Source organism: Microtus ochrogaster, unplaced genomic scaffold (genome assembly GCF_000317375.1).
Source record: "Microtus ochrogaster isolate Prairie Vole_2 unplaced genomic scaffold, MicOch1.0 UNK6, whole genome shotgun sequence".
In the NCBI taxonomy this organism is placed as follows: domain Eukaryota; kingdom Metazoa; phylum Chordata; class Mammalia; order Rodentia; family Cricetidae; genus Microtus; species Microtus ochrogaster.
Genome location: NW_004949104.1, coordinates 10,500,829 through 10,521,813, shown reverse-complemented (window position 1 = coordinate 10,521,813; position 20,985 = coordinate 10,500,829). Strand labels below are relative to the sequence as shown.

General features: G+C 52.3%; 3 protein-coding genes across 6 annotated transcripts in view; 2 read left to right on the top strand and 1 right to left on the bottom strand.

Moving 5' to 3' along the window:
* Smtn (smoothelin) overlaps window positions 1-6,926 on the top strand; it is a 22,940-nt gene extending 16,014 nt beyond the window's left edge. For 2 of the 4 annotated variants that reach the window (XM_013353399.2, XM_026788752.1), the window contains 4 exons: window positions 1,230-1,403; window positions 1,596-1,713; window positions 2,242-2,393; window positions 6,606-6,926. In XM_013353399.2, coding sequence (XP_013208853.1) covers window positions 1,230-1,403; window positions 1,596-1,713; window positions 2,242-2,393; window positions 6,606-6,756 — 595 coding nt within the window. In that variant the 3' untranslated portion in view covers window positions 6,757-6,926. Of the gene's footprint in view, window positions 1-1,229; window positions 1,404-1,595; window positions 1,714-2,241; window positions 2,394-3,295; window positions 3,461-6,605 lie in introns of all 4 variants that reach the window. The other 2 variants (XM_005366110.2, XM_013353401.1) reach the window with 2 other exon arrangements.
* A 167-nt stretch (window positions 6,927-7,093) lies between these two features.
* Window positions 7,094-9,488, bottom strand: Selenom (selenoprotein M). Its single transcript, XM_005366106.2, has 5 exons — window positions 9,298-9,488; window positions 8,080-8,115; window positions 7,903-7,937; window positions 7,525-7,603; window positions 7,094-7,456 (listed from the first exon to the last, which is right to left on the bottom strand). Exons 1-5 carry the CDS (start codon window positions 9,424-9,426, stop codon window positions 7,298-7,300), a joined length of 438 nt encoding a protein of 145 aa, XP_005366163.2. The 5' UTR covers window positions 9,427-9,488; the 3' UTR covers window positions 7,094-7,297.
* A 9,640-nt stretch (window positions 9,489-19,128) lies between these two features.
* Inpp5j (inositol polyphosphate-5-phosphatase J) overlaps window positions 19,129-20,985 on the top strand; it is an 11,599-nt gene continuing 9,742 nt past the window's right edge. The window contains exon 1 of the mRNA XM_005366104.2: window positions 19,129-19,280. Within this exon, the coding sequence (XP_005366161.1) occupies window positions 19,176-19,280 (105 nt within the window). The 5' untranslated portion in view covers window positions 19,129-19,175. The remainder of the gene's footprint in view (window positions 19,281-20,985) is intronic.

Here is a 20,985-nt window from a genome sequence, read left to right as displayed (position 1 = left end):
CACAGTGGCTCCATGAGCTCTCATTTGGTGAACTGCAATGCAGATGCTATAGCCCTGCAACTGTGCCCTCTGAAACCCTACACAAGAGGCCTCGATTTCCACATTGTTAGTGGAAACAGCATGCATTCCTCTCACCCCTTGCAAAGTTGATTTGTTTTTGTCTGGACAAGCACCGCACCACTGAGCTCCATCACTGGTCCTCTCTTCATTTTTTCCTTTGAGGCAGGGTCTCTCCCTAAATTGCCGATATTGGCCTTGATCTCCCTCTGTGGTTCAGCAGGCTGTGAGCTTGCCTTAGCTACCTGAGTATCTGGTATTATAGACCTACACTTTTTGTATTTTTACGGTGTGGTGAGAGGTAGACACTTGACAGAGTCTCACTCTGTGTCCCAGGCTGGTTTTGAACTTGTGATCCTCCAGAGTTCTGGGATATCAGGAGCACACCAACACATCAGAGTCCCCTGTGGTGTTTAAATAGCACAGTGGGAGGACTGAGGGCGTAGCTCATTTGTAGAGCATTTGCTTAGCGCTCCGGAGACCCTGGATTCCTTCCCCCAGCACTAGAAGTAATAAAAGAACACACGAGAAAGTCTTAAAGGCTCATGCTCACTTCATTACTTTTTACTGCTTGGTTTAGGTGTTGGGGATGGAACCTAGGGCCTTGTGCTTCTAGGCAAGTTCTCTACTTGCCCTTTCATTTTTTTATTGTGAGTCAGGAGTTTCCCCAAGTCAGCCACCGTATCGCTCAGATGGTCCTCCAGCTCGCAGTCTTTCTGGTTCAGCTCCACAGTAGCTGGGATTACTAGCCTGTGCCGCTGTTATTACTTGATAATGCCTAGATGCTGAGCTTGTCTAGAACTTGGCAGTACAACACACACCCCTAGAAAAGTCCTGGGAACGAAGCCTGAGCAGACAAGCATGACTGCCAGCCTCCTGTGTTTGCGCCTCTATGTCCCTCTCTGTAAAATGGGCATGACAAGGACACCACTCCCCATTGTTAGGACCACCCTCTACTCCCCCAACCCATTCTTCATTTGTTGCTCGTGGCATTTCATGCAGTATAAGACCTCTCCTAAATGCTGCTGCAAAGCAGCCCAGGAGGACGCCATGCAGCTGTACAGAGAGCTGCACCGGTTTCAGCGTTTTCAAGACCAACAACATCAAAGCTAATGATCCTGTTCTGGTGCCAAGAGGGCGGGCCCCACAACATGCATTTTGTCACCCTCCAGCATCTTCGACCGAGAGGACCAAGCCAGCCCACGTCCTGGCAGCCTGGCCGCCCTAGAAAAGCGCCAGGCAGAGAAGAAGAAGGAGTTAATGAAGGCCCAGAGTCTGCCCAAGACTTCAGCGTCGCAAGCACGCAAGGCCATGATTGAGAAACTGGAGAAAGAAGGCTCAGCAGGGTGAGTGGTACAGGGTGTGGGCTGCCCAGCAGGCGTGGTCTGGGCATTGGGGATGGGGCCTGAAGCTCAGTGGGTGAGCCAGAGGTCGGATAGAAAGGCTGAAGGTCATGGAAGACTAGACCAGGGGCCCAATGGGGTAGGCTGGCCCACTAATGGGGTCTTGTGACCCTCCTCCCACACTGCCCCCCACAGCAGTCCTGGTACACCCCGTACGGCTGTACAGCGTTCCACCAGCTTCGGAGTCCCCAATGCCAATAGCATCAAGCAGATGTTGCTGGACTGGTGCAGAGCCAAGACCCGTGGCTACGAGGTGAGCCCAGTGGAACACCTCAGCTTGTACCCGCTCCTTAGAATTATTTTGCCGCTACCATGTGCTCTGGCAGGAAACACGGAAAACATTCTCAGATGGGAAAACTAAGTATCAGGTAGACCATGTATCCTGTTCTGGATCCTGAGGGCCTAACGAAGGAAGGCCCTTTGCGCTGGTGGGCATGATTCAAGGACAAATCCTGCTTTGGAGTCCAGTCAGTGTTACACAGAGTAAATGATAGCGAGGGAAGGAGTGACTGGAACATTGGCCACAGCCTTAGCTAAGTGGCACTGGGCTCTCAGTACTCTCCCCCCCGCCCCTGCTAAAAATCACAGCTCAGAGGTTCATAAACCGAGTTGGAAGAGGCTCGTGTTTTGACTGCTCACCTTCTGTATAGCTTTCAACAAGCTACGAGGTCTGTCTGAACACAACTGCCATAGGTCTGGGATGCAGGACGTGGGAAAGGGGGGTTCAGCAAGCACGGGAAGGTTTCCCTAGGGTCCTGACCAGTGCTCTTTCCTCCCATAGCATGTGGACATTCAGAACTTCTCCTCCAGCTGGAGTGACGGGATGGCCTTCTGTGCCCTGGTGCACAATTTCTTCCCCGAGGCTTTTGACTATGGGCAGCTTAGCCCACAGAACAGGCGCCAGAACTTTGAAATGGCCTTCTCATCTGCTGAGTAAGTGTGGGCCCCCTCCTCCTGGTGTCAGCTGTGCTCAGCAGCCCCGAGACCCCATGGAAGTGGCCAGTTGTTCTGTGGGTCTGCAGACGAGACCCCCCTTCCCCAGAGTTTCCATCCTCCTCCACCCATGCCCACCTGTTGCTGAGTGTGCCAGGTGCCCACCGGAAGGAAGGAGCAGCAGGCTCGCCTACCAACCCAGGCTACAGCCCACCAGGTGGCCCAGTCCATAACCTCTCCCTCCTCCCTCTGCCCCTGTCCCTCCTCTCTCCATTTCTCTGTCCTGCTCTCCTCCCACTATCACCAGAGCTTCCTGCTCCCACGGGATCCCAGCTGGAGATTCCAAAAGGAGGCTCCTGGCCCAGGCACCGTGCCCGAGTGACCTATATAGGCTTATATAGGACATCAAAAGCCCTCCACTTTGGAATCGTTGCCCCTTCTGCACACTGCACCCAAGCACCCTCCTCCATCTTTTTCCTATTCTCCCCTTCTCTTTCTGGTTCCCTCCAGGATTTTTCCTCCTCCTCCCCCACTCCTCTCACGCCTCCCTCACCCCCCATCCCTGGGGCACAGCCCTCCTCTCCAACCTCGGCACCAGTGCCGTTGCCCCCCTTCCCCTGCGTCCCCGCTTGCCCCAAGAGTTCTCTGCACCTTGACTGGTTTGGCCCCCCACCCTTGTCTGCACCGCACACCATTAGTGACGGGTAGTGAGCGGCACGTCCACCGTTGGGAGGGGGCATGCGGGAGGCTGGCAGACTGCAGCACTGACAACATAACTGAACTCATGTCTCTGTGTGTGTATGTGTGTGTGTGTCTCTGTCCTCCCTTCTCTCTCGGCCTCTCTCCCTCCTTCCTCCACCGGGTCCTGCCCCCGCCCCTTCCTGGCCCCCTACCCTCCCCAGGACCCATGCGGACTGCCCGCAGCTCCTGGATACAGAGGACATGGTGCGGCTTCGAGAGCCTGACTGGAAGTGCGTGTACACGTACATCCAGGAATTCTACCGCTGTCTGGTCCAGAAGGGGCTGGTAAAAACCAAAAAGTCCTAACCCCTGCCTGGGGCCCCACGGTGAGAAATGTCGCCTCTCCCACCTGCCCCATTTCTCCGGAATCTGCTCATCAGTACACAAAGAGGGATGAGGGGAAAGGGGGGAGTGCAGGGGGAGCCTTAGAAAAGCCAAAGGAGACAGGCAGTACCCTAGGTGACACCATTGCCCATGGGGAGTGATGATAAAGAAGGAAGACAGATGGGGGAGCCCAGGAGGCCCCAGACTCAGGCTTCAGGCCCAGGGTGGCAGTCTGTAAAAAAGAGAAAACTAAACTGGGATCCTAGCAGTTCAGCCTGAAGGAAGAGAAGGAGCTGCAGGAACAGGCCTGATAGGCCAGGAACAAGAGAGATGGAGAATATAGTATTACCTGGAAGGGAGGGTCTTGATGAGAGAAGACGACCACAGTTTGAGTTTGAACTTCCTTGTGAGGACCCAGGAATCAAAGGTATCCAAACAGGAGAGGTGTGCTCAGGTTAGCATTCTAAAACGATCCTCGGGTGAAACTTGAGATGTTCGAGATGGAGCAGCATCAGAAGTAGGGAGGGCAGAGCCGGGTGTGGTGTGTGAGCTTGCAATCCCAGCATTCAGGAGCCTGAAGCTTGGGGATCACTGTGGAAGGCCAGCCTGGGCAGCATAGCAGGACCCTGTGGTTTGGTTTTTCGGGACAGGGTTTCCCTGTGTAGTCCTGGCTGTCCTGGAACTCACTCTGTAGACCAGGCTGGCCTCGAACTCACAGAGATCTGCCTGCCTCTGCCTCCCGAGTGCTGGAATTAAAGATGTATGCCAGCACTGCCTTGCTACAAGACCCTATCTAAAAAAAAAAAAGGTAGAAAGAGAGGCTCCTTGATCTGGTTTGGAGAAAGGGAGGAGGGTCAAGACACAGACAAGCTTGGAATGTGCCATATGGGGAGTTGGAGGTGTCCTTCTCCAAAGTGGGGAGCTTGGGAACAGGGCCAGTTCAACAGGAAGATGTTTCTGGCTGCATTGCCTGAGCCATATGGCTTTCCTCTCTGGTCATCTCACCTCAGGGCCCCAGTAAAGAATTCCCACCTGAACTGACTGTCCCATTCCAGATAAGGAATTCAGAAAGCAAGAAAGATAAGGAAAGCATTCAGGCTGGGCCACAGAAGGATTCCAAACTCCTTAGCGGTTGCTTTTCTAGCCCCACTACTGTGTTCCGACCAATTTTGTGGCAGAAATAAGTTGGAGGCGGAGGTAGGAGCACAGGAGAGGGTAGAGCAATATCCAGCATCCTCAAGTGGTCAGAGCTAGGACCAAAGAGAGGTCCCCAGGGAGCAAAGGGATTGCTGGAAGGTATTTGACTCAGAGAGTCAACAAGGATGCACTGGGGCTCCCTCCTGGGTCAGGGTCCCTGGGGGAGTGGGGGAGAAACACATGTGCGCATACACTCAGAGATCCAGGTGTGGAAAACAGACTTGGTACAGGCTCTAGGTCTTATATGGACTTAGCTGCAGCTCAGCGGGCCACTCTAAAGAGAAAGGGGCTTAGTGTAGGTCTGGTCCGGTAGGAAAGTGTGACTCAGCTACGTGCTGTTGCTTCAGTTGCCTGGTGCTTGGCTTGTCACTTGGGTAGCCTGAACCATGTACCCCGGTATAAACAATGGCTTTATAAGGTCTCCAGGGAAGGCACCATAGGCAGGAGGGGGGTTGGGGGCAGGGATCCTTGGGAAGATAGCTGCAGTTGGAAGATGCTCCAGAAAGAGGCTGCCTTCTCACCATGGTACAGCTGGATAAACAAGCCAAATGTGGGATGGGGATGACCCCAAGGCACGTAGTCCATCATCAGTAGAGCCAGGTACCTGTCACTTATCCTGAGTACTTCCAAGGTCTCAGATGAGATCAGGGATGACTAATAAGGGGTGGGGTAGGATCACAGAGGGCAGAGTCTTGTCCAGCACCCACAAGTGGTCAGAGGTGGAACCAGGACAGAAACTTTTCAGCTTCTCAGTGTTTTTGTAAAAGACCTGGTGAGGAGCTGGGCTGCGACCCCAACTCCGCTGGAGGCAGAGGTAGGAGAACCACAAATTCCAGGCTTGCCTGGGCTTCGGGGATGATTTCAAGGCTAGCCCCAGCAATTTATTGAGATGCTAATCTCAAAAGGTAAAGAGCTAGGATGTAGCTCAGTGATGGAGAGCTTCTGTCTCAAGCTTGAGTCCCTGGATTTAATCTCCAGTACCACCACAAAGATGGTCTAGGTGAGCTGGAAGTAGATTCCAGTCCTACCACAGTCCTGGATTTGAAGGTACCAGATGGGGTCTTGGGTTATCCCATGTCTGGGGACCAGCAGCAATCTGCTTTTCCCTTCCCTGCCAAAGTAAGCTTACTGAGCAGCAGCAACAAGGGGCCGGCTCAAACAGGAGGCAACACAGAAGAGACCCCTGTCATAGTTTGAGACAGGAGGAAAAGTAAAGCTGAGCTTGTACCCTGTCTTAGAACTGTGGGGAAGGGTTCCTACAGTAGGGAAAGGGGAGTTCCAGCACCCACGGTTGAGGGCATGTATCCCATACCAGGCCCAGCCTGGCACCTTCTGAGCTGTGAAGCTGTGTGGAGTGCAGCACTCTGAAGGAGAATCAGAAGGGCAGTTGCACCACAGAGCATAGTGTGGGGTGTAGACAATCCAGCTCATGTGGCTGGGATCCTCACTTGCCTCCCTTGCTCAGCCCAATGCAGGTGATAACAGCTAAAGGGCCACTCCTGACATAGCCCCCTGGCCTCTATTTCCAGTAGAAGGCCTGTCCGCAGGAGAAAGGGGGTCACTGGGGAATCCTGGCAGTAGAGAGACATTAACCAAAGAGGAACGCTCTCAGGGGTGTAGCTGAGACTACTGACTGGGGTATACCAGTGTGTGAGCAGGAGGTGGACCCTCCAGAGAGAAGTTGGGATCTAGAACCAGAACCTACCTGCCTGAAGTGGGGCATGACTTACTCCGCAGCTCCATCTTATTCTCTACCTGCTTAGCCTATGGGCAGGATGGCCCCTGGGTTTGGCTGTGGCTTTCCCTTCCTGGAAAGTGTTTCTCATCCATGGACAGTCTGGAGTTATGGAAAGACTAACAGGCTGCAGCACAGAAAAGACCTCTGGGTAGAGGGACACAGCAAAAAGCAGGCCGGCACTGACGACAACTCCTGTGCCCCTTCCCCTGCAGGATGCTGGTGGACTGTGTGCCCCTGGTGGAGGTGGAGGACATGATGATCATGGGCAAAAAGCCCGACCCCAAGTGCGTCTTCACCTACGTGCAATCGCTGTACAACCACCTGCGGCGCCATGAGCTGCGCCTGCGCGGCAAGAATGTCTAGCCACTCTGCTCACACAGCCCGACCCGCGCTGCAGGCTGTCCCCACCCCACCCCAGCACCGCTCCCGCCCCTCTCCCCCCAGTGCGCCTGCCCACTGCTGCCTGGTTTGTCGGAACCCCCCTTCCTCTTGTACACACGCAGCGTTTTTGATAAATTATTGGTTTTCAACGATCCCGACTTCTCTCTGTTTTCTTGGGGAATGGTATCGGGTTGTGAATTATCCCCCAAATGTCCCCAACTCCCTCAACCAGGCAGTGGGAGGAGTCACCCTAGGATAGAGAACTCTTGTTTGATTTCCCACACCATCTACTCGCAGCAAGTAAAGAAAAGAGCCTTAGTAAGGATGGAAGGGGATTTAGTAGAGCTGGGGAGGGAAAAAGGAGGATTGAGAGGACCCCCATACACACACCCCATTTCCGTTGCCTCGGAGACTGGCGTCAGCTCTCAGCAAGAGAGATGCTCCCGGGATACTGAGCGCCTCATTCTGTCTCCGGGGAGCCGGCAAGGCGGGGGGGGGGTCCCAGCTCCACTGGGGCTCCGGGTTACAGGTCGGCGCGCTCTGAAGCGTCCTCGGGTGGCTTAGCGGGCGCCCACAGGTGCTCGGTAGGCACCTTCGCGTCTGGCGCCGACTTGCGGTAGAAGCCAAGCTCCTGTACCAGCGTATTGATCTCGTCGCGGGTCATTTCGCTGAGTGGGATGCGCTGAGATGGAGAAAAGGCGGGGTCAGTACTTCAGCACTGTTCCGGGGCCCCTCCCGTCAATGCCTCACCTCTAGTTCCTGGTAATTGCGACTTAACAGCACGAGTTCGGGGTCTGCCCCAGGGAGGTGCTTCATCACCAGGTTGTGGCTGGAGGAGATGTTAAGGGGGTGGGGACAGAGGCAAAGAGTGATGGTGGCTCCTGGACCCCCTTAGCTGATCACTTACTTTGAGCCTAGGTGGGGACCCGATCCTCATTCACTGTGAGATTAGGGTTCAGAGAAGTAAAGGGCCCTTCTCTCAGCTAATAATCTCTCTTGTCTACTTAATTTTGAGACTTCCGCAGAATCCCCTGGCCAATCAACCTCTTTGGCCGACAAAAATCTTTCTATCTCTGAAAACTAGAAGCCCTCCCCTTTCCCTTCCCCTTCCCCGGAACGGAAGGATACTATAGTGGGATGTCCTGGGTGACAAAGGCTTTCACCTGGGGAGGAACCACAACATTAGAAAACGGGACCTCAGAACTCTCTAGACATGGGGAAATGCCAGGTCCAAGAATTCCTCCCTGGCCCCCAGTCAGTAAGCAGTTGCTTCTTCCTTAAGGGGACCCCTTCCTTCGAACTCACCTCCTTTAGGCGATTCAACTGTCATCCTCCACAGGTCTGGAGAGAGATAAAATGTGATAAATCAGAAGCCCATCACTATACAGCCAAGACCATGCTATCCTTAACACCGAGTTGGGTCAGACTGGGATCTGGAAGCATCAAGGTATGGAGGGGGAAAAAGGGTCCTGTGGAAAGAAGACCTCTGTACAGGTGGGAGAAACTCAGACCTAGAGACATGGGGTAGAGGATCTGAGAGAAGAGCTAGCTATGGGTTCCTGCCTGCAGGTTACTGATAGCTGACCAGTGCCCAGGAGACACATATACAGCATTCTCCTTTCTGCCAGAAGAGTTCTAAACCTGCCCTCTGGCCCTTGGAACCACTTGGGAAGTCAGACCATAAGAAAACAGTTCAGAACTGCCCTAAGGGCCGCATTAGAGGCAACAGCCATCTGGTCCCTACCCACCCCTTGCAGAGCTAACCCTGCTAGCCACCTGTGGTCCAGCTCCACAAACCATCTGGTTACCCTTCCCTGACTATGGAGGATGGGTGGACCCTCTGTCTCCCCTGGAGGGAGGCCACATTCTGACAGGAAGCGCAGACCTCACAACCTCCTATTTCAGGCCTCCCTTACATTCCTTTTTCACAAAATAGAACCAAGGCCCATGAAGAGTCTGTAAGCATCTGAATCACTTAGGACGACTCTAGGGAATTCCTTTGTGGGGGTGGAGTGATGGGGGTGGTGGTCCAGGGCTGTTGGGATGCTTGGTATCATTTCCCTGCACGCTCCGGCATAGAACAGTGAGGGGAGGAGCTTAGAAGGTCTTTTCTCCCCCCAAGAAGATTCTTGAACTCCAGGCACTAAAAACGGGATGTGGGAGGAATAATAGAAAAAAGCGGGGTTATCAGTGGGGGGAACTGGGTTCTAAGGAGCAGTTTTAGGAGAAATATAACCTGGAAAAGAGGGGCTAGGTGTTCAGAGACCCACGGTACGGCCTAATCGGGAGCAGAGCCAAGGTTCAAAATGCCAGGCCGCAAGGTCGACGTCTATTGCTTCCACAGTGCATGCTGCGCATCCTGTGGCTGAGAATAGAAGGAATGATCCCCGGCGCCACGCAGGAGGGAAAGAGGGAGCCTCAGGAATTCTGGTGTTCCCGAGACCTGAGTGAGCTATAGTCCAGGGTTGAGGGGCTGCGGGGTTCTAGGGCTGTCCTACTAAGGATGGGAAAAGGCGCACTCACCTCCACCCGCCCCCTGGCCAGACCTCGAAGACGGTTCCAGTCCGGTCGGTAGGTGGTGGCGGCGGTGGCTTGGGCCACAAGGGCCGCGAGAAGCAGCAGCAGCGGCGGCGGCCACAGTAGGATGTTCATCTGTGCCTGGCAGAAGACGTTCCGCAGGCTGCACCCAAACTCGGCCGCAGCGCCACGTCTGGCCCGCAGGGTGGCCCCGCCCCAGCTAAAGGCCCCGCCCACCCATCCATAGCCCACGCCCCCCGGGCTAGAAACACCACCCTCCCAGGATCCGGTGGGCGCCTCCTACTAGCCCCCTTCCTGGTCTCTGTTGCTCTCGGGTCCTCCAGATTTCACGTTCCCAGTCCTGACAATTCCCATACTGTCTTTGCCCACTGAGTGTGGACGTTCCCGCAGGATGCCAGAAGACAGCGCCACTTCTCGCCACCAGAGAGCGCAGGCGGGTCGCAGGCGGACGCGAGGATAACTGGGTCAGACTTAAGGATATAGAAACCTAGGAAATCTCCTTTATATTCTTTTGATGTCTTTGAACGAATTTCCAATCAAAGCTTCAATTCCCCCAAAGCCCACGTTGTAGAGAGAACTATTACCTATGCCCTAGCGCGAGAAGGCTCAGTGGGTAAAAGTCATGCGAGCCTGACACCTGAGTTTGATATCCCCACACCGCAAAAATGTGAAGGGAAAACAGCGGCTCCCACAAGTTTTGTTCTGTCCTTCACACGCGCCCCAGTTCACGCACGTTGACATGACCGTGTCTGCACCGATATTATATATAGGTGGCTAGCATACATATATATATGCTTATTTAAAGTGGTGGAATAAGCTCAGGATACCTCGGGTCACAGCGCGCACATAATAATAATAAACATAAATTCTTTAAAAGGATTATTTCCTATCCTTTTTAGCTAGAAAGGTTGAAAGGGTTAATATACATAATACATTTCCTTAGAACAGTATCTGGTCAGAGATGGTGGGGGTGACTCACTTTGTACAGCCTGCCCCCCACACCTATCCCTGGCTGTCCTTGAGCTGAGCCTCCCGAGGACTGGGATTGTCAGGACAGACTCCTGCTGTGTAGCCTTCCGCTGTCCTTCCTCCGCTTTCCTCATCAAAACTCCCCCTCCCCCAGCGAACTCCGTTTTGCAGGTTAGGAACTGTTTCAGAAATGTAAAACAGACCCAGTTACGCCTTGATCTGGGTTTGAACCCCAAACACCTCTGTGGGTCATGTCTCCGGCCCAAAGATGATGCAGGCGCCACTCTTCACCTCCTCACGCCTCCAGCAGACGCAGCAAGTACAGTCAGCTCTTCCTCACTCTGGATTCAACCAGTCCAAGTTAGAAATATCAGCAAGTAGGAGCTGTCTCTGTACTGAACATGCACCAACTCTTTCTCGTCGTTATTCCAGCCAATAGGACGCGACAGCTATTTATAGCGCTTGCATTGTATTAGGTGTTATAAATTATCTAGAGACGGTGTGAGAACAAGAGAGAGCCACACAGATTGGAGGGAAATATTAAGCCTTTTACCTATGGGGTTGAGCATCCTCGTCTTTCAAGTTGGTGTATGGAAGGGCATTCTGGAACTAATCGCTGGCTGACAGTAAGAACACGCTGTGCCCTTTCCCACTGAATCCAGAGAGCCCTGTCAACATTGAGCCAAGGCTGCTTGGTGATCTGAGGTATTTTTTACCTCCCTGAGCTTATTCCCCACTTTAAAAGTGCATATTAAAAATGGGATGTGGGGAGGCTTATATGGTTTAGTGATTATAGGCACTTGTGGCCAACACTGATGCCCTAAGTTCAATTCCCAGAATCCATATGGCAAAATGAGAGAAGAGACTCCCATAAATTGTCCTCTGATCCTCACATGTATGTGGTGTCAAGTTCTCACTCTTGCACACGTGCATGTGTGCACATGTGCACACACACACATGCACACTAATAAGTAAATGCAAACAATTGGGCTTTTGCGTTGGGGAGATAGTTTAACATGTAGGATCAAGAGCTTCATAATGATGAAGACGTGAGTTTAGGTCCCTACACCAATGTGAGAAGCTGGCCATGATAATAAAACACTTAGGAGACAGGGCAAGAGGATCAGAGTTCAAGTCATCCTCAGAGGGGCTGGAGAGATGGCTCAGCAGTTAAGAGCACTGACTGCTCTCCCACAGGACCCATGTTTGGTTCCCAGCCCCCACATGGCAGCTCACAACTATATGTAACTCTAGTTTCAGGGGATCCTATGCCTCAACTTACCTTCTGCAGGCCCTGGGGGAACAAATGTGATACACAGACTTGCTTGCAGGCTAAATAGTCACATACTTAAAATATAAATAAAGAGCTGGGCATGGTGGCACATGCCTTTAATTCTAGCACTCAGGAGATAGAGGTAGGTGGATCTCTGAGTTCAAGGCCAGCCTGATCTAGCCAGGGCTACACAGAGAAATCCTGTCTTGAAAAAGTCAAAACAAAATAAACAAATAAAAGTTTAAAAAGTCATCATCAGTATCATAGTGAGTTCAAGGCCAGCCTAACCTATAAGACCCAAACTCAAAAATCAGAGAGAGAGAGAGAGAGAGAGAGAGAGAGAGAGAGAGAGAGAGAGAGAAGCTAGAGAGGTGGCCCTAGGGTTAAGAGCATGGACATGTTCTTCCAGAGGACCAGGGTTCAGTTCCCAGGACCCACATGGTGGTTCACAACTACACCCATCCAGGTATCTGATGCCTTCTTCTGGCCTACATGAGCACTGCACACATGTGATGCACATATATACATACAGACAAAACATCAGAACACATAAAAGACAATAAATCTTAAAAATACGGCATACACATACACAAGGGATTTTAGCCATGTGTATGACAGTGCACTCTTGTAATCCCGCCTCTCGGGAGGACAAGGCAAGAAAACTGCCTCAAGCTCAAGGCCCAGTTTGGCTACAGAGTAAGAGCCCCCTACATCTCCTTTTCACTGGCTTGACTACTAAGATTTCGAACCAAGCTTAGAGCTGCAGAGATGGCTCAGTGGGTTAAGTATTTGCTAGACAAGCACAAGGACTTGAGTTGAGAGCCCTAGAATCCACATAAGAAGCCAAGTGTACCAGGCCATGTTTGCAATGAACACCAGGAGAGAGGAAGATACTGGGGGCTTGCTGGCCAGCCAGGCTAGCTAAATCAGAGAGCTCTGGGTTCAGTGAGATAGCGTATTAAAAAAATTAGTAAAGGTACTTGCTGCAAAGCCTTGACAACCTGAGTTCAATCCCTGGAGCTCACAAGGTAGGAGAGAACCAACTTCTGGAACTTGTCCTCTGACCTGCGGGCAATCCATAGCCATGCCCACACCCGCACACAATAAATACATGCAATAAATAATCTTAAAGCTGAGTGTGGTGGCGCACACCTTTAACCCCAGCATGCGGGAGGCAGAGGCAGGTGGATCTCTGTGAGTTCCAAGCCAACCAGAGCAACACAGTGTGACTGCATCTTAAAAAATAAAAATAGAAATAGAAAAGGTCTAGTTGATGAAGAATCGCTGGCAACATTCACTTCTAAGAGAAGAAGGGTGGGTTCTCAAACTTGCCAGGATAGAAAGTAAGCTTCTCTTTTCAAATTCCCAGTAAAAACCTCCTTCTATCCCATTAATCTTTCCATGATCCAATCATGTGCCGTGAGAATTTCTCATCAGAATAACCAATTTTGACCCATTCCTAAAGCTGGGGACAAGGTCAGCCACATCCCTGTTCCTGTTGAGAAAGACGTAGATGGTAATACGTGTGATGATGGCCAACATAGCCAACAAATATTATAAACTATGCATACACAAATATATTTGACTAGATCAAAACAATCAAGAAAAAAATCTAAAAATAAAAATGACTGTCTCTTAGAAGTTGAAACTATAGGTAATTTTTTTCTCCTCTGTACCCTTTTCTGTATTTTCTGTAAGTGTATGTCAACTAAACACAGGTAGTAAACTGTGTTTACAAAACTATGGAATATAACCCATTAGCTCCCTCCACCCCCCAGCCCCTATCTATCTTAATAAGGGCCCCAGGGCAACTGCAACCAGAGGCCCCACAGAGCCTGTGGTTTTTCTGCTGACACACCCAAGCCCCAGTGCCCCATGGGCCCTTCTTGTTCACTGGACATATGCCACCAAACCACTCTCATTGCATTAACCTAGATGCTGTGGCTGTTGGACCACAGATTGGCCTGCTGAGGGTTGACTACCAGATGGTGGAACCAGCAAGGGAGACAAAGACCACAGCAATATCAGGAAGTTTCTGGCATCAGCAGCACAAGTCATCCCAGGATAGAGCTCTGCTCACAGCCCATACCCCTCAGGTGGCAGAGTGTAACCTTGGGTAGGTCGGGACTGAAGCTTAGCCTGTGATGAGTTTAGGCTCGTCAGAGTCAGGGGCAGCTTTTAGTTTAAATGAAGATTTAAGAAAGAAATCAGGTGGTGGTGGTGCATGCCTTTCATCCCAGCACTCGGGAGGCAAAGGCAGGGGAATCTCTGAGTTTGAGGCTAGCCTGGTCTACAGAGGGTTTCAGGACGGGCAAAGCTACACAGAGAAACCCTGTCTTGAAGAAGGAAGAGGAGGAGGAAGAGGGAGACAGAAGAGGAACACAGCTGCGAGATCAGCTACATAGTGATGCCTTCTCAGAAGATAGATGATGGATGAATGGACAGACAGACAGATAGACAGATAGCATCACCACCAATAACAATAGCAATAACAAAAGCACAGTAGGTTTAGAATTAATTCTAGAATGAAGTCAGAATTCAGTCTTTGTCCAGGTTAAGGCTCAGTGTATGACCAGGGTTATGGCTCAGTCAACAACTAAACTCAGGACTTGGACTTTGACCAGATTCAAGGCTCCATTTATGACCAAAATAAACAGAATTTGCATGATACATGGTGAGAATTCATTATGAGATCAAGGATCAGTCAATGATAAAGCTCAGGGCTCTGTGGACAAAACCTGTGTTTCACTTATATCAGAGCAAGGACTTGGTCTCAGCAAGAGGTAATCATGACTGAGATTAATGAGCTCTCTGTGAGTGGGGCTCAATCCTTAGGCTAGGAACAGGGCTGAGTCTTGGTCCAGAATGAAGGTCTCAAGCGGGGATTGGCCTTCTATCAGGCTTAGGTCAGGGTCAGTATGTGGCTCGCCAGAGAACAATGTGTGTGTGTGTGTGTGTGTGTGTGTGTGTGTGTGTGTGTGTGTTTTCGAGACAGGGTTTCTCTGTGGCTTTGGAGCCTGTCCTGGAACTAGCTCTTGTAGACCAGGCTGGTCTCGAACTCACAGAGATCCGCCTGCCTCTGCCTCCTGAGTGCTGGGATTAAAGGCGTGCGCCACCACCGCCGGCTCAGAGAGCAATTCTAAGGTGATGGTCAGAGCTCTTTGGAGAGCTGCAGTAGAGGGTTTGTCTTGGTATGGGATCAAGTCTCAGTCAATCTCAAGGTTAGAGTTCAAGCTGGGTATAGGATGAGGGCCGCGAACAGAGCTTATTCCGGTTCTGTGCTTTACCCTGACATCCAATGAAGAAGTTTTTGAAGACCCAGAAGCTCAGGAACAAGAGTTCCCCCAGGCAAGCTTAGCAGGGTCCAGTAGTTGCAGTGAGCTTTTCCTTGCTGCTGAGGCCTGTGTCTTCTAACCTACATGGCTCTGCTGTTTCAGGTCCCTCGCACCAGAATAAAAATAGCCACTCACTTCAGAGCAGCTGACATCGGGTGCCTGGCTGCCTAGGAGGAGGGGGAGCAGAGAAGAGGGAGGAGGGATGTCTGAGCTCAGTCCCAGCTGTGTGACCTTGGGAAAGTCATTCCTCTTCCTGCAGCCCACTTCCTGAGTGGCATGACAGCATTTGGATGAGGAGAACATCCATCTGTCCCACAAAGTGGGAGCGAGGAGCGAGCCCTAGGACGAGACACTTGTTACCAATGAGGACCCTCGGAGGAGGAGGGCTCCTTTTGTGGCCGCCATGCTCCCTGATGCCTACCTCCGTTCCTTTGTAGGCATCTCTCACATAGTGCCACAGTGACTTCACTGACCGTGGGTCTGAGTTGGGTTGCAGAGAAGACGATAATAGGGAGTGAGAAGTGAGGGAGAGGAGGAGGAAAAGGGAGGAGGGGCCTTCTCTCCTCTGTCTGCTCATGCGTTCCATCTGGGCTATAAGGCCAGGAGGGCACAGAACCAAATTTCAAATCCTCCTCAGGTGAATCTTCCACACCCTAGCCGTCACCTGGAACCCAGACATTTATTTCTCTTCTCCTTGTCACTTCAGACTCCTCCGCCAAGCAAGAATTCGACAATCATGTGACCTCTTTTGTAGGGGAGAACTACCCATCTCCTTCCTCCCAAGGAGCACTGTCCACCCTGTCCTCTCCCTCTGTCACTGGGGACCTTCTGGGCAGGAAAACGGGGTGATAGGGAGAGGGACTGGATTAGTCTCCCCCTCCAGGACTCTCCCTTCCCTGACCTCAACAGTCTGAAGGGGAGTGTGAGAAGTTTCCAGAAAGTGCCAGGTTGAGCTGTAACCTCCACAGAGTGAGACAAAGCAGGGAGCTGGGTGGGGCTTCTGAAGACAGCTGCCTTCAGGGGGGCGGTTCTCCGTGGCAGCTGCCCCCGGCCTGCCGCCCTAAGCCCCAGAGCCTGTTATCAACTTCCTTAGTCATCCTTCCAGAAGCTCAAATATAGCTCCCCTACCAGCTCCTGTCTCAGCAGGGGTCCACCCCCCACCCCCTTCCCCTTCCTTTCTCTTCCCAGAATACAACCACCCCAGGCCTCAGTTTCAGCATCCACTAAATGGGTGGTCTGGAAAAGATGGTGGGATGGTGATGGCTGCAGCGCGGCTTACTACGAGCTTGCTTGCCCGCACCCTGCTCCAAGCTAACTTCTTCAGATAGCTTGTTTAATCGTCGAGGCAAAAGCAGAAAACATCTGGTGTTTTAACTTTTCCTTATGCAGATCAGGACTCTCAGAGACCTCCCAAGTAAATCAGTGACAGGGACAGGAGCAAAGCTTCCAGCAGCATCCTGAGCCCAGTGAGCAGTGACAGTGGGGAACCCTGGTTGGCAGAGGAATAACCTGCCCATTCATTTTGTGATATTTGCATCGCTTGCCAAGGGCCTAGGAGCCCCTTTCTCAGCTCTGGGACTGAGAGGCCTGAATCTGCACCCTTAAACTCCTCCGGGATGGTATCCGAGGCCAGCTCTCCTGAGAATCCCAGTTACCCACTGTGAAACAGGAGCTGGAGGACCAGACAAGGTTCTCCTCCCTCTTGGTGACCATGGTTGGGCTCCTTCTCCCTCACACACACCCCAATCCTCACCTCCAATTCTCCCAGCACCTTTCCACCAATGCCACACTCCCACCATGGCTCCATTTCTCTTCCCCCTCACCACCCTCATCACTGTCACTGTCCCTTCATCCCACGGTGTCCACCACCACTGCCTTGCTCACTTCATCTGCCATCAGCCCCTCCACCACACGCACACCGTCATCCTCACCACCATGGCCCCACCTTTACCAGACACCCCTTCCGTTCCACCCCTGCTATTGCCCACAGGCCCTTGCTTCCACCATCATCAGGTACGTTAACACCCCCACCATGACAGCCATCTCCCCTGTCGGCCTCAAAGTATCTTTCCATCCCATGCTTTACACTGGCCTGAGTCTTTCCGCCTCCACAGTCCAGCCTTACTTACAAAGAAGCCAATCCAGATACACAGGCCTGACTCAGAGCGAGTCCAGAAGAGCAAGCACAGACAGCCTGTAGTATCTGTTCCCAAGAACTTCAGTGGGGTTGGCACAGTGAAAATGCAGAGCTGGCCGTTGACCTACAAGGACTCTGGGCACAGGCCTCTGAACATTTTGGGCTGGGGAGACAGCTCAGTAGATAAGAGAACTTGCTGTGCAAACTTGAGGACCTGAGTTCAAATCCGCAGAACCCACGTAAAAAGTTGGGCATAGTTGTGTGCACCTGAAACCCTATCATGGAACAGGTACAGGTGCTTGCTGTGACTTGCTGGCTGTTAACCTAGTTCCAGATTCAGTGAGAGACCCTGTCTCAAAGGAATAAGGTAGAGAATGGCAGAACAAGACACCTGAGGTCCTCATTTGGCTTCCACATGTGTGCACCTGGACACATGCTCCTGCACACACAGGCACACGCCAAGTACATGCACGACACAAACAAAGAAGTAAATACTGCACGGCCGCACAAACAAACAAAAGAACTTTGAACGTTTTCTGCCTGACCTGGGTGTCGTTCATCTGTGGTACAACCTAGTGATCCTAGATGAATTCAGATTCCAGGGTAATTTAGCTGAGACCAGTCAGCTTGGAGCAGGATGAAAACCTACAGCCCGCATTTATCCCTGGCCAAACCTGACCTTTTCAATCATTCGCTCTTCTTTTCTTCTTACTTATTTTTACTGAAAATGGTCTCACACATCCAGTGGGGCCCGACTGTTTATAACAAAAGGTGACATTGAACTTTTATTTTCATCTTGTGTGCACGTGTGTGTATGCCATGTGTGTGGGCTCTCACAGAATCAGCTCCCCTGAAGCTCGAGTCGCAGGTTGTGAGTCACCTGACATGGCTTTTAGGAGACGAACCTGGGTCCCCTGGAAAGCAATCACACTCTAAACTGCTAAAGCCATCTCTCCAGCCCAATGGCATTGAATTCTCGATTCTCCTGTTTCCAAGTGCTGGCATTACAGATGGATCAACTCTTCTCCACTCACTCACTCACTCACTCACTCACTCACTCACTCACTCACTCACTCACTCATTCATTCATTCATCAAACATACTCCTGCACCTGCTGGGCACCAGGCCCTATTCTGGGTTCTTATCTTTAAGGTCTGAAAGACTAGTGAGCTTTCGGCTTGTTTTTGGTTTCGGCTTTTTGAGAGAAGTCTCCCTGTACACCCAAAAGAGGCCTGACTTTGAATTCGTACTATAGCTCAGGATAGCCCCCAAACTCTCAGCAAGCCTCCTGCGATGGTCTCCTTGGTTTTGGGGTGATAATATGTGTCCCCCTCCTACTGTGAACTCCTCCCTAGTTTGCCTCCCCCATGTGCCCCACTGGTTCAGGTTGGCGGGATCCCTGGGTTAACCCACTGAACGGCAGGACCTCCTCAGTTCCTGTACCGACCCTGACAAGGGCCTTTCAGATCCACAGCCAGTGAGTGAGTGTTATAGAGAGGCTGAGATTGGACTCTAGGGACATCTGAGGGCAATGAGATAACAGAAGAGGAGGGGCTGGCTCTGGCTTTGAAAGAGAGAAGACTCCAGTGGCTGGAGCCCAACTGTCTGGTTTTGGTTTGAAAAGAATAAGCCAGATGGGGATGAGGTGGAGGAGGGGGAGCTGGCCCAAGGCTTAAAAATGGGGCAAGGGTGGGGGCCAAGCCAAGTCCTGAGCTAATCAGGAAGTCAGGAAAACAACTGGGCAGGGACTCTGGTGTCCCTGAGTCCTTTAAAGAGGCTGCTGACCTCTGAACCACCAGTCCCTATAAACCTGCAGGTGTGCCTGTGGCCCTCCCTGGAGGAAGGGTGGGTCTGGCTCACTGTCTGGAGGGTGGAGCAGACAGAGGGTCTCTTCCAGCATCCCGGAGGGATTAGGACCAGGCTGATAGGTGCTTATATTATCCACGGATGTTCCAGCATCAGCAGACAGCTTGAAGCTTTCCTAGGGCTTGGCCACTTAGCCCTGGCCACCTTCAATATGGGAAGTGGGTGCCTGTGCCTTTAAATTCTCAGCAGGTTGAAATGGCTGATGACATCACTGGTTCCCGGGAGCTGAGGAGCTGGAGTCAGAACCCTGGGGAGCCAGGCTGCACTGCCGGGGGCTTCAGACATGGAGGGCCAGAGCAGGAGTGGCAGTGCCAGGCCAGGTACCAGAACTGGCCTGGGACCCTTGCCTGTGCCCCATGGGGTTTTGCAAGCTGGGGCACCCTCAAAGGTAAGAGCCCCCAAACCCTAGCTCCCATTCCTGATCCCTGGTCTCACACTCCCCCACCACACACACACTCTGCAGGCACTCTGGTGCCCCTGGCTAAGTGGTTACGAGACTGGTACTTTTCTGTGCCCACCAAGCAGGTGCTGGACAAAAAAGGTCACCCTGTAGGGGCAGTGGTGGGGTGCCCGTAGAGAAATAGAATCAGCCACGGCCCAGAGCCCCCCTAGAAGCACTCTGGATGGTTGTCAGGGGACCCAGATATTCTCCAGCTTTGCTGTGTGACCTTGGGCAAGTTGCTGGTCCTCTCTGAGCCCATGCAAAATGAGGGGGTTTGTGTCTGAAGACTAGAATTGTGACATCTGTGATGTCTAAGTTGTGAGTGCTGGAGGCGGTATGGTGGTTGGGGGAAGGGGGCACACAGTGGGACACTTGGAGCCAAGGGGAGTATCCAAACTGCAGCCTCAAAGAGTGAGTTCGAGGAGGAGGCAGAGTTTCAGGTTCTCTGAACCGAGAAGGACGCAGACAGAGACTGGGACGGAGCAGGATGGGGCCACCCTGGGGTGAATGCGGACCTTCTGTCCTCCCTGGCAAAGGACAGTTTTCCTGGACTCTGGAGACTGAGAACATCATAACAGTACTGACGAGGCAGGGGGGCTACTGTCCTTGTCCATCTGTCGGGTGTAAAGGGTCCCTACTTGCCTGTCCTCACAGGTGGGGAGAGGACAGGCAGGATAAGGGGGCACAGCCTGGGCACGGAGAGGCGAGAGGCGTGGCAGCAGACCACACTCCCTGGGATACCTGGCCAAGGGTGGACTCACTCTCCAGTACTCGGGGACTTCCAGGAAGTGCTAGGCTAAAGGTGACAGGCTGCTCACCCTGCGGTGGGGACCCTTCTCAGGGTCCCTTTGCCTGAAATCACAGAGCCAGGGTGGGAATGCATATGACAGGCTCAGCTGCCAGCTCTTCACACTGCACAGAGCACTGGGAAGGGATCAGCACAGGCAGGGCTGTGACCAAGGGGTCACCTAAGGGCTACTGGCACTGTGGAGGGAGGAAAAGGCACTCAGCTGGGTGGACCCTGTGTCCCCAAACCCACCCGGACAGACTTGGAGTATTGTCAGCAACCCTCGGTAAGGGAAGCTGTAGTGGCTACAGTGGTAGCTGCCCTAGAAGCTGGTCAGGATAGAGGAAGACTAGGAGAGCCCTCAGATTCAGAAGCATGCTCTTCTTGGTCCATTCAGGGTCTCTCTCGGTCTTTTAAAGTTTAATATGGAAACATGGCTTTGTTTCCCGTGTCTTCTGAGAGAGAAACTGACCTAGAGCAGAATGGGTTGGAACGCAATAGCAGGGGAGAATTTCCTTGGAATGAGTCTCTGTTCTTAGCTGTATGGGTCTTCTGGGGTCTACGTGGGATCTGCTGTTCTTAGCTGTATGGGTCTGCTGGGGTCTACGTGAGATCTGCTGTTCTTAGCTGTATGGGTCTGCCGGGGCTCTATGGGATCTGTTGTTCTTAGCTATATGGGTCTGCTGGGGTGTCTATGGGATCCGCTGTTCTTAGCTGTGTGGGTCTGCTGGGGTCTCCATGGGATCTGCTGTTCTTAGCTGTATGGATCTGCCGGGGTCTCTATGGGATCCTCTGTGCTTGGCTGTATGGGTCTGCCGGGGTCTCTATGGGATTCACTGTGCTTGGCTGTATGGGTCTGCCGGG